We start from the raw sequence: 18,148 nt of genomic DNA, 5'->3' as shown, positions 1-18,148 counted from the left end.
AGTTACATTAGAAAAGACAATTGCACTGCTAAGCATCACACAGTAATTGGATTTATTTGTGTTTTTGATCATATTTATTTACAGTCATATTCAATAAATTTGAATATTACAAAAAAGTTAATTTATTTTACTAACTCAATTCACTAAGTAAAACACATTTTATTGATTATTTACATGCAGACTGATGTTTTGAAGCTCATATTTTTGTTAATTATGATGATTTCTCACTTACAGCTAACAAAAACAAGAGATTAAGGATTAGAATATTTCATCAAACTATAAAAAAAACTGTAGAAATGTGGACTTAATGAAAAGTATGCTTAGTACCTGCTTACAGGTTGTTAGTTTAGAAAGGTCATTTTAATCTGACAAACGAGCCTCATCAGAATGCATATTCTAATTTATTTAATATGATGGTATGTTGATACTCTCATGGAACCAATAGTCCAAAAAAGTGTAAGTGACAATATCAACCATATCATTTCCAAACATCATAAAAAATAATTGTTGTTTTTTTTTTGTTGTTGTTTAAATCATTTTTGGGGTAAGGAATTGACTGAAAACCAGTGTATTTTTCTCAGTTCATGTTTTAGAAAAAATGCAGATGACAGAAACAAATAATAAGCAAATAAACAAATAATAATAATAATGCTAATATGAACTGAGTTCATATCAGAGCCTTTAACTGATGTGAGTAAAGAAAATTAAGTAATGCTAAATGTACAGTTTTAAAGGCATAACACAGACTTCACTGCAAAATCAGAATATATATATATACATGGCTCACAAACAAAGACTAACATTTACATCCACGTTAATGCCAAATCCAGAACTGTCGGGTGTTTTAATGACTGGAAGTAATTAAAAATCTATTTGGCAGCAAAAACCCTAAAAGCTCTTCAGTGTTTATATACCTCTTCATGGGTGATGTGAAGTGCATTACTTTGAAGAGCACTATCATCGTTGAGCAAGTTACACCATCAGCTGTCTTTCTAATTAATGGCAGGAATGGTAATTGCTCTTAAAAAACGCATTTTAAGGCAAGCCCTTATCATTCATCCTCGCACCTCAATCACAAGTATGTTTTGGCTTCAAGCAGAAAAGCCTCAACTGGAAACCAACTCAAGAAGCTTTTCCTTTCTGTTACGGCTATTATCACAGAAAAGGAGAGAAACTTTTTAAACTGTCATCTGTCAGTTGGGTGCCAACAATTCTTCGAAGCACAAGGCTAATACATTTAATGCTTGACAATAAAGCATTTTTTTTTCTTTTTTTCATTTTTTTGAAAAATGTATTGAGCGTTTTGAATAAGTGGCACTCAAGGATCTAAAAGAGTTTCTTTGACAAACTGCTTTAGAGAATAACTAGGAGATGTATGGATTAAAAAAAAAGTATGTGATTCTCGGACTGGTTTTAGTAACATACGTAAACTTAACTACATAAAGGGACAAATCACTGCTGTTAAAAACTTGACCACAGTTGCATGGTCTTTCATCATTCCTTTCCCTCTAAGTGTCTGTCAATACATGTAATTCTTTCTCATAGACTAAATATGTCAGTGTTCAACACATGAGAATGTTGGGTAAAAGAACATTACTGCTAATGAGTAAAGGTTGTTGCTTAAATCCTGTGAGGCCTAATTTGTGAGCCAAATGCAAATTCCTTTACTTTTCTGACTGAGACAGGCTTTGACAGTGACTTACATGTGCGTATTGAATAAATTCCTATAAATCAGAATGTAGCTCTAACTTGATAAGACAAGCAATGTTTTATACTTATTACATGCACCACACCTTCATATAGGATTTCAGCTCTGATTAGTTTGCACAGCTGAAAGAACTGTTTTGCATTTAGGCCAGTCTTTGATCAGTGCTTTAAGAAAGACTTAGCAACACAATCACATTAGAACATGAGCAGACATCTATAACCAGAAAACTGTACGGCAATTACAATTCAGGATTCAGGAGCAAATCTATTCCAAACCTATTGCCAATTAAAAAATGCATTGACATTCAATTCTTCAGCAACAACAAACCATTTTCCCTTCCTCATGTGTGAAGATAGATCTCCTTTAATTTTAAAAGACTGCAGCCCTCTGATGTCAAACATCCTTGGAAAGCATGGTGCTGTTTTTGATTTGTTTACCTTGCAGATGAAGCTTGCTCTCAGGGCTCTGCAGGAGGATCGAGCTAACTGAGTCCAAATTGTCATAGCTGCTGCATCCCAGAGGCCCTGTCCGTGTCTCTGTCACCTGCAAGAGAATTAGGACTTTAATGAAACCTGCATTACAGGAAAAAAACAATAATCATTCTGTCCATGTAGGTGTGTCTGCCTGTGTATTACATCCAACAAGAAGTAAGCACTTCCATGTGCAGCAGACCTGTTGTCATCAGGGCATGTACTTTTACTCTCACTACCCTTATGTTGCAGAAATGTATTTCAAGACAAAAAAGAAAGGATCACAAGACTACCCAGCCATTAACAATGTCAGCTCTTTATTATTGCTGTCAGCGTATAACATAACAGTTACAGTATTAGATGTTTTTCTTTTTTTTTTGAGAGCCTTTCATACATGCTAATTGCACTACACTCACTCTAGTAAATGGGTACCCCATGGCCTGCACACAAAAGAGCTTTAATTGTGCAGTTTTACCATATAGTTTAAAGCTACAATAATTTTTTACACCACTGATGTAATAAACACACTGACTCACTTATAAAAAGAAGTTTCAATTTCGTTTCTTAGCAACACCTGTACAAGTCGGATTTTAATGTAGGTGGTGGTGGCATATTTCAACTTTTTCAGACTCTCTTTAAAATGGCTTTTTGAATGAGAATAAAAAAAATTTCAATAATCCACTTGTTTTTTTCTAAAGGATGACTGAGAAAAATCAAATCATTGCTCAGGATCTGTATACGATTCGCATACATTTGAAAACTCAGCAAACAAGTGAACAATAATTTCACTAAAACCCTCTGTACCTATCACAAAACTTGCAAAATAAATCAAAATATTCTTGAAGGCAATTATTCAAGTGAAATGATGAAATTTCTGTGGCCAAAACTATAATAATAATCAAAACTGGGTACCAGTACAACCTATAAAACAACCAAAAAACGACAACAAAAATTTGACAAAGCTCACCAAACTCGTTTTACCATTGGTGATTGGTGGCATAAATTACGCATATTTTGTTGACAAAGCCCATTCTGAAAATCAATGTATAAATAAATAAATAAAACCTTATAAAATAAAAGACAGACAGACAGACATTTCAGCATGGTCAGTCCCTTATGGTTCACAGCCCTATTTTATTAAAGTGCTTTAACTGGGCACACCACAAGTTGGGCATATACAGGTCCTTCTCAAAAAATTAGCATATTGTGATAAAGTTCATTATTTTCCATAATGTCATGATGAAATTTTAACATTCATATATTTTAGATTCATTGCACACTAACTGAAATATTTCAGGTCTTTTATTGTCTTAATACGGATGATTTTGGCATACAGCTCTTGAAAACCCAAAATTCCTATCTCACAAAATTAGCATATCATTAAAAGGGTCTCTAAACGAGCTATGAACCTAATCATCTGAATCAACGAGTTAACTCTAAACACCTGCAAAAGATTCCTGAGGCCTTTAAAACTCCCAGCCTGGTTCATCACTCAAAACCCCAATCATGGGTAAGACTGCCGACCTGACTGCTGTCCAGAAGGCCTCTATTGACACCCTCAAGCAAGAGGGTAAGACACAGAAATAAATTTCTGAACGAATAGGCTGTTCCCAGAGTGCTGTATCAAGGCACCTCAGTAGGAAGTCTGTGGGACGGAAAAAGTGTGGCAGAAAATGCTGCACAACGAGAAGAGGTGACCGGACCCTGAGGAAGATTGTGGAGAAGGGACGATTCCAGACCTTGGGGGACCTGCAGAAGCAGTGGACTGAGTCTGGAGTTGAAACATCCAGAGCCACCGTGCACAGGCGTGTGCAGGAAATGGCCTACAGGTGCCGCATTCCCCAGTCCTGGGCTACAGAGAAGTAGCACTGGACTGTTGCTCAGTGGTCCAAAGTACTTCTTTCGGATGAAAGCAAATTCTGCATGTCATTCGGAAATCAAGGTGCCAGAGTCTGGAGGAAGACTGGGGAGAAGGAAATGCCAAAATGCCAGAAGTCCAGTGTCAAGTACCCACAGTCAGTGATGGTCTGGGGTGCCGTGTCAGCTGCTGGTGTTGGTCCACTGTGTTTTATCAAGGGCAGGGTCAATGCAGCTAGCTATCAGGAGATTTTGGAGCACTTCATGCTTCCATCTGCTGAAGAGCTTTATGGAGATGAAGATTTCATTTTTCAGCACGACCTGGCACCTGCTCACAGTGCCAAAACCACTGGTAAATGGTTTACTGACCATGGTATCACTGTGCTCAATTGGCCTGCCAACTCTCCTGACCTGAACCCCATAGAGAATCTGTGGGATATTGTGAAGAGAACGTTGAGAGACTCAAGACCCAACACTCTGGATGAGCTAAAGGCCGCTATCGAAGCATCCTGGGCCTCCATAAGACCTCAGCAGTGCCACAGGCTGATTGCCTCCATGCCACGTCGCATTGAAGCTGTCATTTCTGCAAAAGGATTCCCGACCAAGTATTGAGTGCATAACAGTACATGATTATTTGAAGGTTGACGTTGTTTGTATTAAAAACACTTTTCTTTTATTGGTCGGATGAAATATGCTAATTTTGTGAGATAGGAATTTTGGGTTTTCATGAGCTGTATGCCAAAATCATCCGTATTAAGACAATAAAAGACCTGAAATATTTCAGTTAGTGTGCAATGAATCTAAAATATATGACTGTTAAATTTTCATCATTACATTATAAAAAATAATGAACTTTATCACAATATGCTAATTTTTTGAGAAGGACCTGTATTAGACATTAAAATAAGTGATAGAAAACATGTCTGAGATGCTTCTCACAGATAAGCTTTTTGCATTGTGGCACCTATTAGGTTGCACACCGCTGGACTGGATGCCACATTATTACATTAAAAAAACCGCCACTGATGTTTGCTTTGTTATTTAATGCAATGCCTGTGTTCATAACCTATTATTTGAAAATAGTTGGTTGCTGGGACTGAAAATGACACTGATGAGGGCAGACACAATGAATTAAACATTACAAATGCATGACTGGAAGCCAAAAATAATGAACTGGAAGACATTGTAAAGCTCCTGAGCTGTAAAAGCTATCATCCTGTTAGTGTTATAACTTTCACCCTTTTATATGTAGGTCGTCATAATTTCCTCTTTGGATGAAAATGAGAAATTATTTTGGGATTAAATACAAAGGACAAAGATGAATTATTGTAATCATTCTCTTTAATTATAAAATAGTTTTATTCTTTTTTGACTTTGCATGAAACATTTGCATTAACTTTCTGCCTAATACCAACTTTTCAATGCCTTTAGAAACATCATATACATATATCTATTTTTCAAATACATTGACGGCTGAGTTGCAGTCATGAGGAAATCCTCCATTTTTATAAGGCCCATAAATAAAAAGCAAGTTTATCTTCACCATCTTCACATTTGACCTCTGTAACTTTACTAATCAACTCTACACTATATGTGTATGTGCGAGTGCATGTGTGTGTGTAAGAGAGAGAGAAACAGAGAGGTAGAGAGAGACAGGGAATGAGAGAGAATGAGGGGGTAGACTGAAGTAGGATGCCATTTTTTCTGCCTTTATTGCTGATACTGTACCAGATGGTAGGCTGACAAGCAAGAAATTAGACAGATGTATATCTTACCCTTGGCATCAGGCTATCAGAGGGAGGGATTGAAGAGGGGGTGGGGATGCAGATGACAGACAGGGCCAAACTCTCTGGGAGTAAGATATAATTATAATATTCAATCCATTCGCTTTTGAATAAATCCTTCAGCATGATTTTTTTCTTACTTTTGGGCACATGAAAAAAAAGAATAAAGCAGTTGAACAAAATACTTATAGTATATAGAACATCTAAATGCAGAGTAAAGGTGCCCCTAACTTGGACTGATGAGCTAGCTGAATTAATGCATTACAGTATTTACTGTTATTGGAGGAAGTGTTAAAAGTTGAATCTTTATTGAATGAAAAACCAATAGTGTTGCTGAAAATGTCTTACTTGCAATATGAATAATTGCTTTTTGACACAAAAAACACATTTTTATAAGATGGAAAATGTTCTCGGAGCTTGGATGTTTCTTGACTCAGAGCAGAAGCTTTTGCTTTTATCACTTGTAGAGTATATTACTGCAACACTCTGCTTGCCGGCCTTCCCAAAAAGAATATAGCTTTTCTAAACTTGCTCTAAAAGTATGATGTGTGAATGCTGATAAAGACTAGTAAAACAGTTCACATCACTGCAGATTCAACGTCTCTGCATTGGCTCCCTGCTTGTTTTTGGACTGATTTTAATATTCCTTCAAAGATATACAAATGATTAAGTGGTTTAGTCACACATATTAATCAAGATGACTTTTATTCTACAAGCCATCCAGATCTCTTGAATCTTTTGAGAAAGGTATTTTGATAATATTTAAAGTAAAAGCAACAACCAACAGTGAGACATCATTGTATTATTACAGCCCTCATCTGTGGGGCCACCCCAGAGCAATTTTTTGCAGAATAGACAAGGAAAAGATGACGCTACCTTCCATCTTCCAAAAGGAAATTGTAGTTGACAAGAGAAGTAAGAAAAAGACATCCACATGAAGAGATTTACTGATGTCTTAATGTGGTTGACTTTGATCAAATGGGCTTACAAGACTGAAAAAGACTTTTTAGACTTGTATTCAAAAAAAGACTTTAAATTTTAAAATTCTTACTTACCAACATGAACTAGTTAAAAATATGTCCAAGGATGTTTTACTGAGGACTGAAGGTGAGTATGTTTTTTTATATTTCAAAAGTTAACTTGTAGGCTCCTTTAGGCTTGATTTTCTACATTCTTTTAGAAATTAAGATGGTCTCTTTTTAAATTTAAACCTTAGCTTAAGTTTGTTGTCTTAATGTCTAGTTTTAAAGTAGTCTAGTTTGTCTGTTTCTAAATCTATTTTTTGGGTGTATCGCTAGTGTTTCCTCAGTGTGTTTTCAACACATTTATTCCATCCTTCAAACAAACATCCACAATAAATTTTCTGTATATTTTGTCCCCATGTTTAACCTGTTTAAACATATTTTTTGGCAATCTTTTGTCATTTTGTTTTGTTTTTGCCTTTCACTACTTATCTGTAAAGCATTTTGCTGTTTTGTATGAAAAGTGTTCTATAAAAAGACTAAATTATTGACTGAGATTGTCAAAGCAATTTAATATTACCACAGTAACACAACATTACTTGATTTACTGAAAAATATGATTCTATATTGCACGTTTTACTCAAACGGGCCAGTAGAATTCCTACAGCACCTCGCAGTCATCATAGACAAGCATATGGTCTGAATTATTAAGTTATTAAAAAACTGGATTGCTGTCAACATTACTGTTTTTAGTACTATTTGCTTTGTCTCTTATTAAATTAGTTACTTTTATCCAAATGTTATGTCGAATAAACCAGGTTGATTGAACACCTTGACTATTATTCTTAAGGAGGAAGGTGGATAATATCAAAATGCTAATGCATTTTGATATTTTTATTTATGTACAGATCATCTGAGTGAACATTATCTACAGAGATCTTAAAGAATTGCCATTTCAAATTAAGCACAGACAAATCCAGCTTTAGGGAATAAAGCAGTTGTAATCTGATTTACTGTTAGAGAAGAGTATGTGGCACTTGTCTTTTCCTTCCCTAGCATATGCTGTGCAGTGCATCAGATTATGAAAATGGAGTTAAACGCAATAAAAATAAAAGAAACAATCAAAGGACTGAAGTGGGCCGAGTGGGACTTTAAGGATTTGGATTATTGAGCAGAACACAACAGTGGAATCCCACCAGGCCGGGAATGTATCACAGCACACAGTCAAAAATCACTGTTCTGGAACATTCCCTTTAATTGTCATCTGTCATCACGTCTAACTGGGTAAATAAAAGAAAATGCACATGAGATATAGGGTTTTCTTCATTTGTTCTGTATGTCCTGTTGGCAGTAACGTTGAAGTGTTTTATTCCCAAAAGCCCACAATGTTAGAAAAGTTTCTTCATCTATCTAACTTTTCAGTCTAAAAAAAATTTATATATACACTCAGTGCCGCTAGAATATAAATATGTGTGGGCACTGGATTTTTGCATTTATATGGGAATTAAGAACTAAATTATATTGCTTCCTTCTAAGAATATGCATCCCATTTGATCTTTTGTTTCTGCCGCTTAATGGAAAGGCCTGGCTAGTCCGTGCTAGACAAGCAATTTAAACTCTAGCTCAATTACCAGTTGCAATATCAGGAAAAGTGAAGGAAGCATTACCTTTATTGTAAGGCAAATTAGCCAGGCTGACCAAGACTATTTATCTATGTAGCAAATAACATACAGCACATGCTCACTATACTACATCTTTAACTACATTTGAAAAGAACGTACTTATAGACCTACCTTAAATAAAGGACCAATTGCAACTCTCTTTAGCATCCTTAGGATTTATGATTTCCCAAATACAGAGATGTAAACTCAGAAGTTAAAATACAAATGCGTTGGCCTGCTGATAAAGCATGAACACAGAGCAGAATAAGTAATTTGATGGAGTGCAACATATATATGAAATTACATTGTTCTGACACACTGTGTAAAGAAACAGGTATAGACTTCTATATTATATGAAAACTAAACTATATTTGTATACGGATATAAAAAATATTGAGATTTTTCATTACTTTATGTATCAGGCACCACCATTACCTTTGGTTGAATATGTACTGGATTCTTCAGTGTGCAAAAACAAACAAGCCAAACTAATTACAGCACTGTGTAAACAAATAATTATTTCTGCAAGTTGCCATGCACCTGTCAGTAGCAGTCTCTTCTTACTTGTGTTTTTCAAAATATCTTTGGCAGTATGTATTCTCTAAAACCAAACCTCACATGACACTTTGTGTCGAAGACGCAATTATACTTAAAAGACAAATAAGACTGAAAAAGCTAATGTGAAGCTGTATGAGATAACCAAACCAAGGGATGAAGGGAATAAGATAGATGAGTGGGACTGGGACGAATACCGTAAGGTTCAACTGTCTTCATTACACATCTTCTCTGCTGTGCCTCTCCTAATCTGTCCGTCACCTGCCATTTTCTTAATGACTTGCTATTTATGGCAACATAGAAAATGAAAAAGCTTGCTCTTCAGTAGTTCTCCTACCCTGATCGTGGAAAATCTCTGAGGACATTTTTTTTTTCTGAGATAATTCATAAATAGTGCATTTGGTTATGGTGTTCTTGCCAGTCTCACAAGGAGGTGGCACTACAGGGATGCAGAGGAAATGAGGAGAAATTTAATGTGAAGCACATTTTCTTTTTACAAATTAATTATGGTAGAAAAAACTACTTTCTTATTATAACTGTGGCACCTTTAAGTATCAACGCTAAAGAAACATTGCATATAAGATCTGTTGAGCTTTTTTTGGTAAGTGCAATTCTAAGCAAAATGCTTTAAACTTTGTAAGTGCTCTTTTATGAATCTAGGTCATACTCCAAACATGTTACGTTTCTCACCTTGCATGAAATTCCCTGGACTGAAGTATGAAATAAGAGATAGAATCATTGGCTGTGGTTGGCACATCACTACCACCCACAGCACTGCAGCATCATCAGGAAGTATGCATATTGATTGCTGCTGTAAATCTGCCCAGTGTAACTGTATGAATATGTGACCTTGTGGTGGATGCAGCAAGCACACCCTCCTTCCATGTAGGAAACCACACTTATTTACTATCACACATCATGCATGAACGAAACAGCCCTACACAGTCAGCCACACACTCACATGCATGCTCACATGGTCATGATAGCACACAGGCCCATATGCACAAACAGCCCAGTTAATTCCTCATCATACTTTTTCCGGCATCATCACACATTCCTGCAGGAAAACACTCAGTCGTAAAATTGACATTTTCTTTCCATTACAACACTCCATTGAGTATCTTATTTTATTTCTAAATGACCCGACCCGCTGGAGTCCTAGCTTGAAGCATTCAAGTTCAGCCGCACACAGACAACAACCGTATGTCATTTATTTCTATCAGCAAGAGATGATATTGTTCACAGCAGGAGAAGCCGCATCTTTCTACATACAAAGAATCATGTGTTTAGACTTTTCTTTAATAAGAGTTAAAATATAATATTTAAAGCTGTATATATAAACTTTGCCTTTGTGTTGAATGATTTCTAGTATTTATGTATTTTTCTGTTTAATGAAATAGACTTTATACATTTACAAAAATCCTTCTCTCCACACACCTGTGCTGTCTTATGTCATTACAAAGTAACGCCAGGCCAGTTTGAAACCTGCTTGTTTGTCTGAGTGCATAAAAGCTAGTGTGCATTAAAAAAAGGCAACATACAAGGGCAATATCAAAGTGAAAAATAGTATTGTTTCCATTCATAATAACATAAATATTATAATATACTATGCTGTATCATGATATGGATACTATTCGTATGAAACATTTTCAGGATAAATGTTTGATTCATTAAGGCTGCTAATGTGCATATTGTCAGTCATTAAGTCATTCCATCAAGAGGAGGGCAGCAGGATGTTGTACAGAGGACAGAATTTTAAACTTGAAGCCCACTTCTGCTTGGCTCACATCTCAGATTTAATACTGGTCAGTACTGGTCATAATTCTATATTATTTGATATTTAAACAAGAACCCCTTAGTCATCAATTTTTATATCAGAACTTGATTATGTTTTGTAATGAATTTTGATCATTCTAACTGCTGCTTCTCGCACAGTATGCTAAACCTGTTGGATACCAATAATAAGTAAACAATTGTTTGCATTTCTCTTTGATAAAAAAATAGATTTTGTTTATAATGAGGAAGATTATTATGAGTCTGCACAGATGTCTGATGTCATCAAAGACTGATTGTTGCGTACCCCGCTGTCTATCCTGATGTTCACATACTCCCCTACTGCCTCGTTAGTAGTCTGATAAAGACATAATTAGTCAAGTAAACCTGGCAAAATTATTTAATTTACTATGCATAATTTGGATTTTGCTAGGAAATACTAAACATTCAATGTTGTATTATTTTTATAATATTTGAATAATATACTTTATCAAGTCTTTTGACTCAACCTTTTGTTTGGTATTAAATACCTGTTGACTTTCTACTGACCTTGCAATGTATAATTGCATTTAATTATCACATTTATTTGAATATATACACATATATATATATATATATATATGTATATACAGTCATATTTAATTAATAGCTTATGTGTTCAAAGAGAGGCTTGTTTGTCAAACTAAAAGTACCTTTTGAAAATAACAATCTTTAAGCAGGTATTAAACTTTTTATTAAGTCCACATTTCTGTATTAAAACATTTTTTTATTGGTCTGAGGTGATATTCTGATCTTAAATGTCATGTTCTCATTGGGTATAAGTGTAAAATCATCATAATTACCAGAAATAAATACCTAAAAACATCAGTCAGTGAATAAATTGTGTACCAACCATTTTTGGCATGTCTGCAAATACAAAACAGACATAACACAAAAAAAACAAAAACAAAACATATACAGTCATGTTCAAGTTAGAATATAACAGATAGAAATAGTTACAATAGTTAAAATATGTGTTCTAATGAGGCTTATTTGTCAGATTAAGAGTATTTTTTGAAAATAACAACCTTTAAAACCTACCTTTGAAAAAGCCCACATTCCTGTCATAAAAAAAGTTTTTTTTGTTATTGATCTGATGTGTTAATCTTAAATGTCGTATTTTCATAAGCTGTAAGCAGACAATCCTCAGTAAAAAGGCTTGAAAAGATTAGTTTGTGCTCATTCACCTAATTAGCTAAGTTAAGTAAAGAATTAAGTTTTCAACAATATTCTAGTCTACTGAAAGGGTCTGTATATATATTAGGGGTTTAACGATACACAAAAACAGGGTACGGAAAGTATCTTGGTTTTCAACTCACAGTTTGGTACGTTTTCCCTATGCTTTAGTCTAGAAAAATAAATATTTTCTTACTTTATTTTATTTTTTTACTTTGGTTAACAATAAACAAAGACTATTTTTTTATTTCAGAAATTAATTAGATTTTATTGGGTTTAAAGCCTTAAAAAGTGGATCGGAAATTTTGTTGAATTTCTTTGAATGAATAAAATAGTACAGACAGACATAGCCAATGTGTTGATAACTATACTATAGATATGTACAATATAACCACTTGAAAATGGTCAATGTTAATGTTTAGAAATGTTTTAATAAGACACTGCCCATATCTGAGAGTAAGACATGTTTAAATCACTTTGGAGTTGTATTGACATTTATACTACCTTGTGTACCTAAAAGCAGCATGCACAGCTGTTGGGATAATTACAGAGCTTGTTGGAGCTAATGGATTCTACAGTTAGATTTGGACATCAGCTAATTTTTATCCAGTACATGTGGAGTATACATTCATTACATTACATTCAGCTGAGTTGTTTTCAGATGAGTAATTCAACTAAGTGCAGAGCTGCAATGTACCTTATTGCTGTTGAAAAATGCATATGCTGACATAAAGTTTTGGTTTGGTCCACCTTTTTTCTCACCTTTAGCTGCATGAGAAACCTTAATGTTCCCAAAATAGAGTTAAATGATAGCTGTGAGTCCACTCTGTTTTGTTTGGTTGTCACTTTTTAAAGTTGCACTACAGAATGTGTCATTGTGCACTTAGTCTCGCACATAAACATTCATGTGTTCAGGTATAAAGCAACGCTGTACTCATTCGGTACATATGTGTACTGGACCAATATGGCTGTGCCTTGTTTTTTCGGTACAAATCTGTTTGCACATGGCTCGTGATTTTGCAGTGACATATCACAAATTAATATCTTACCTATCTTGGTAAAATGATTAATGTTAATTTATTACAAGATGGAAATATTAGACAAATATTGTACAACACCATACAGGGGTGGAGAAACTGTCTCTCAAAGCAAGCTGGTGGAATTGGTCCCTGGATATTATAATGAATGACATATTAAGCTTATTAGTCAATGAACAGCCTTCTTCCTATCATACTTTTATTGTACCATCTGCCACTAAATATTTCACAGTGTATAATTCAGAAACTGGGCTATCCATAGCTAACTAAAAAATCTTTCATATTAAGCTGGCAGGCCCTGACTTTCTCATTTTATTTAGTTTTTTTTTAATATCCCTCTTCAAATGCCTGCTCCTGTTTTTGCTTAGCAGTCTGTCTTTTTTAAACTGTGAGGGTGTTTTCACCATGGCTCCAACAGTCGTAGCACATTCATTACACACCGTGTGATTTTTAAACTTTAAATCAATCACTAATACTTAAAACTGATAAGGCTGAATTAGCCTGTTAATCCAGTCTCATCATATATTATATTATATTATATTATATTTACATACAATATATAAAATACATACCAATTTTGTGTGACATTTTATCACACACAATGCTTGCTGCTTAAGGTCAATTGCATCACCAAAATCATTACCATTTGCCAGATTAATTAGCGAGAGTGACTTAAAGTTTTTATTATTTTCTTCAACTTCCGCTTATACAATCACTGTGTATGGCAGAATATTAACTCTGCACCTTATGTTGAACACATGTTTGGTAATTCTAACTGACCTACAATTGCAAAGATTACATCTGATTTATTGTCAGACAGTGAAACAAAATCGCTTCTACGTTTACAGTGCCAAATGTTTAGTGTTCTGTTTCATTACATCGTTTTGTCTCTTTTATTATGCATAATTTGGAATAATAACTATTGCTTTGAAAACTGAATGTTTAAATTGGAAGTTCACTAGTTTAGAATGCTTTACCGATATTTTCATGAACGACAAAATGTTTTTACTGGGCAATAGGTCAGGCCCTCTGTCAGACCAGTTTAGCCAAAAGACATAATTACTTTGACCTGTTTTGTTTGGTTAAGCTGTCACATGTTGCTACAAACAACCTCAACATATTGTTCAGTATTAGTGCTTATATGGCTACCCATGCATTATAGTGAACAGAAATGTCTGCAAAACTACACAGGCTGCCTTTTGAACTATGAGCAGATAACAAGCCAGATGGTCCCTCTCCAATGTTAATTTGACTTAATTGCTGGTATCTAAACCTCATACTGGCCTCAGGTCAAAACTAATATTCATTAAATATGTATTTTCTAAAAAAAAAAAAAAAAACATATTCCACAACAAGAGCAATAGTGAATAAAAAGATATATATTTTGTTTTTGAATTGTTGTGGTTATTATAAAAAAATTAAAAAGCACCTAAACTAGTGGGGGTCTGACTTCAAACTTGCTTACTTGGAGACAGCAAATGTCTGAAACATTTCTGCAGTATTGACCAATAGGTTTATTTATTTATTTTTTTCTTTGATACTTATTGGATTTTTGCACTCCAAAGCAGGTTTCACCAACATACCAGATCAATATTAAAGGAAAAAAGCAATTGTTCTCTGTGTTTATAGATCCATGCTTTCTGATGGACACTGCCTCCAACAGACAGACAGACAATGACGGGTGGGACAATGACTGGTTGGATGGAATTTGTGTTGCCTTTGTTTATAGTTCAGGCATACAATGCCAGTCTTAGACATTTATATTATTGACAAATGTGTTTAGGCATGTAGAGAAATACTATAATTTCTATTTTACATTTATTTATAAAACTATTAAAACAATTAGTAAAACTCAGAACATTTATGTTAGGTGAATTATTAACATCCCCTCCTTGAACCATCACCTTAACGTGGTGGAGGGGTTTGAGTGCTCAAATGATCCTAGAGGCTATGTTGTCTGGGGCCTAAATGCCCCTGGTAGGGTCTCCCATGGCAAACAGGTTCTAGGTGATGGGTCAGACAAAGAATGGTTCAAGAACCCCTCATGAAGAACACAATATCGAGGCACGTGACGTCGCCCGGTACGGCGGAGCCGGGGTCCCACCCTGGAGCCAGGCCTGGGGTCGGGACTCGTCGGAGAGCGCCTGGTGGCCGGGTTGCTCCTCGCGGGACCCGGCCGGGCCAAGCCCGAACGAGAGACGCGAGGCCATCCCCCAGTGGGCCCACCACCTGCAGGGGGAACCGTGAGGGACCGGTGCAAAGAGGATTGGGTGGCGGACGAAGGTGGAGACCTCAACGGCCCGATCCCCGGATGCTTAGGCTGGCTCTAGGGACGTGGAATGTCACCTCGCTGGGGGGGAAGGAGCCTGAGCTTGTGCGGGAGGTCGAGAGATATCGACTAGAAATAGTCGGGCTCGCCTCCACGCACAGCGTGGGCTCTGGAACTCATCTCCTTGAGAGGGGTTGGACTCTCTTCTACTCTGGAGTGGCCCACGGGGAGAGGCGGCGGGCTGGTGTGGGTTTGCTTGTTGCCCCCCAGCTCAGCCGTCTCGTGTTGGGGTTTACCCCAGTGGATGAGAGGGTTGTATCCCTGCGCCTTCGGGTTGGGGAGAGGTCTCTGACTATCATTTCAGCCTACGGGCCGAGTGGTAGTGCAGAGTACCCTGCCTTCTTGGCGTCCCTGTCGGGGGTGCTGGATAGTGCCCCTCCCGGGGACTCCATTATTCTGCTCGGGGACTTCAACGCCCACGTGGAGAACGACAGTGAAACCTGGAGAGGTGTGATCGGGAGGAATGGCCTCCCCGATCTGAATCCGAGTGGTGTTTTGTTATTGGACTTCTGTGCTAGTCACGGATTGTCCATAACGAACACCATGTTCAAACATAAGGGTGTCCATCAGTGCACTTGGCACCAGGACACCCTAGGCAGGAGGTCGATGATCGACTTTGTTGTCGTATCATCAGACCTTCGGCCGCATGTTTTGGACACTCGGGTGAAGAGAGGGGCTGAGCTGTCCACTGATCATCACCTGGTGGTGAGTTGGATCCGCTGGAGGAGGAGAAAGCCGGACAGACTCGGCAGGCCCAAGCGCATAGTGAGGGTCTACTGGGAACGCCTGGCGGAGCCCTCGGCCAGGGATGTATTCAACTCCCACCTCCGGGAGAGTTTCGACCAGATCCCGGGGGATGTTGGAGACATAGAGTCCGAGTGGACCATGTTCTCTGCATCTATTGTCGATGCTGCTGCCCATAGCTGTGGCCGTAAGGTCTGCGGTGCCTGTCGTGGCGGCAATCCCAGAACCCGGTGGTGGACACCGGCAGTAAGGGATGCTGTTAAGCTGAAGAAGGAGTCCTATCGGCTGTGGTTGGCTTGTGGGACTCCTGAGGCGGCTGACGGGTACCGTGAGGCCAAGCGTGCTGCGGCCCGGGCTGTGGCAGAGGCAAAAACTCGGGCCTGGGAAGAGTTCGGTGAGGCCATGGAGAAGGACTACCGGTTGGCCTCGAAGCGATTCTGGCAAACTGTCCGGCGCCTCAGGAGGGGGAAGCAGTGCTTTGCCAACACTGTTTATAGTGGGGACGGGAGACTGCTGACCTCGACTGAGGACATTATCGGGCGGTGGAAGGAGTACTTCGAGGATCTCCTCAATCCTGCCATCACGCATTCCGTGGTGGAAACAGAGGCTGGGGACTCGGGGTTGGACTCTTTCATCACCCAGGCTGAAGTCACCGAGGTGGTTAAAAAGCTCCGCGGTGGCAAGGCTTCGGGGGTGGATGAGATCCGCCCTGAGTACCTCAAGTGTCTGGATGTTGTAGGGCTGTCATGGTTGACACGCCTCTTCAACATTGCGTGGCGGTCGGGGACAATGCCTCTGGACTGGCAGACTGGGGTGGTGGCCCCCCTTTATAAGAAGGGGGACCGGAGGGTGTGTTCCAACTACAGGGGGATCACACTCCTCAGCCTCCCTGGTAAGGCCTACGCCAGGGTATTGGAGAGGGGAGTCCGACCGATAGTCGAACCTCGGCTTCAGGAGGAACAGTGTGGTTTTCGTCCCAGCCGTGGAACACTGGACCAGCTCTATACCCTCTACAGGGTGCTCGAGGGTTCATGGGAGTTTGCCCAACCGGTTCACATGTGTTTTGTGGACATGGAGAAGGCATTCGACTGTGTCCCTCGTGATGCCCTGTGGGGGGTGCTCCAGGAGTATGGAATCGGGGGCCCTTTATTAGGGGCCATCCGGTCCCTGTACGAGCGGAGCAGGAGTTTGGTCCGCATTGCCGGCACTAAGTCGGACCTGTTCCCAGTGCATGTTGGACTCCGGCAGGGCTGCCCTTTGTCGCCGGTCCTGTTCATAACTTTTATGGACAGGATTTCTAGACGCAGCCAAGGGCCGGAGGGGGTCTGGTTTGGGGACCAGTGGATTTCGTCTCTTCTTTTGCGGATGACGTGGTCCTGCTGGCCCCATCTAGCCAAGACCTACAGCATGCGCTGTGGCGGTTCGCAGCCGAGTGTGAAGCGGCTGGGATGAGGATCAGCTCCTCCAAGTCCGAGGCCATGGTACTCGACCGGAAAAGGGTGGCTTGTCCTCTTCAGGTTGGAGGGGAGTTCCTGCCTCAAGTGGAGGAGTTTAAGTATCTCGGGGTCTTGTTCACGAGTGAGGGAAGAGTGGAGCGGGAGATCGACAGACGGATCGGTGCAGCTGCCACAGTAATGGGGGCGCTGTGCCGGTCCATTGTGGTGAAGAGAGAGCTTAGCCGAAAAGCAAAGCTCTCAATTTACTGGTCGGTCTACGTTCCTACCCTCACCTATGGCCATGAACTTTGGGTCATGACCGAAAGAACGAGATCACGGATACAAGCGGCTGAAATGAGCGTCCTCCGTAGGGTGGCCAGGCACTCCCTTAGAGATAGGGTGAGGAGCTCGGCCATCCGGGAGGAGCTCGGAGTAGAGCCGCTGCTCCTCCACATTGAGAGGAGCCAGTTGAGGTGGCTCGGGCATCTATACCGGATGCCTCCTGGACGCCTTCCTCGGGAGGTGTTCCAGGCACGTCCCACCGGGAGGAGGCCCAGGGGACGGCCCAGGACACGCTGGAGGGACTATGTTTCTCGGCTGGCCTGGGAACGCCTTGG

General features: G+C 39.0%; 1 protein-coding gene across 1 annotated transcript in view; it reads right to left on the bottom strand.

Annotated features, from left to right (window-relative positions):
- The window catches only part of brinp1 (bone morphogenetic protein/retinoic acid inducible neural-specific 1), a 184,428-nt gene that overhangs the window by 44,522 nt on the left and 121,758 nt on the right, over positions 1-18,148 (bottom strand). Inside the window, exon 5 of the mRNA XM_047372154.1 lies at positions 2,146-2,251. Within this exon, the coding sequence (XP_047228110.1) occupies positions 2,146-2,251 (106 nt within the window). The remainder of the gene's footprint in view (positions 1-2,145; positions 2,252-18,148) is intronic.

This window comes from Girardinichthys multiradiatus, chromosome 8, assembly GCF_021462225.1.
Source record: "Girardinichthys multiradiatus isolate DD_20200921_A chromosome 8, DD_fGirMul_XY1, whole genome shotgun sequence".
NCBI lineage: Eukaryota > Metazoa > Chordata > Actinopteri > Cyprinodontiformes > Goodeidae > Girardinichthys > Girardinichthys multiradiatus.
The sequence above is the reverse complement of the archived record's forward strand: the minus strand, read 5'-3'. Positions and strand labels throughout refer to the sequence as shown.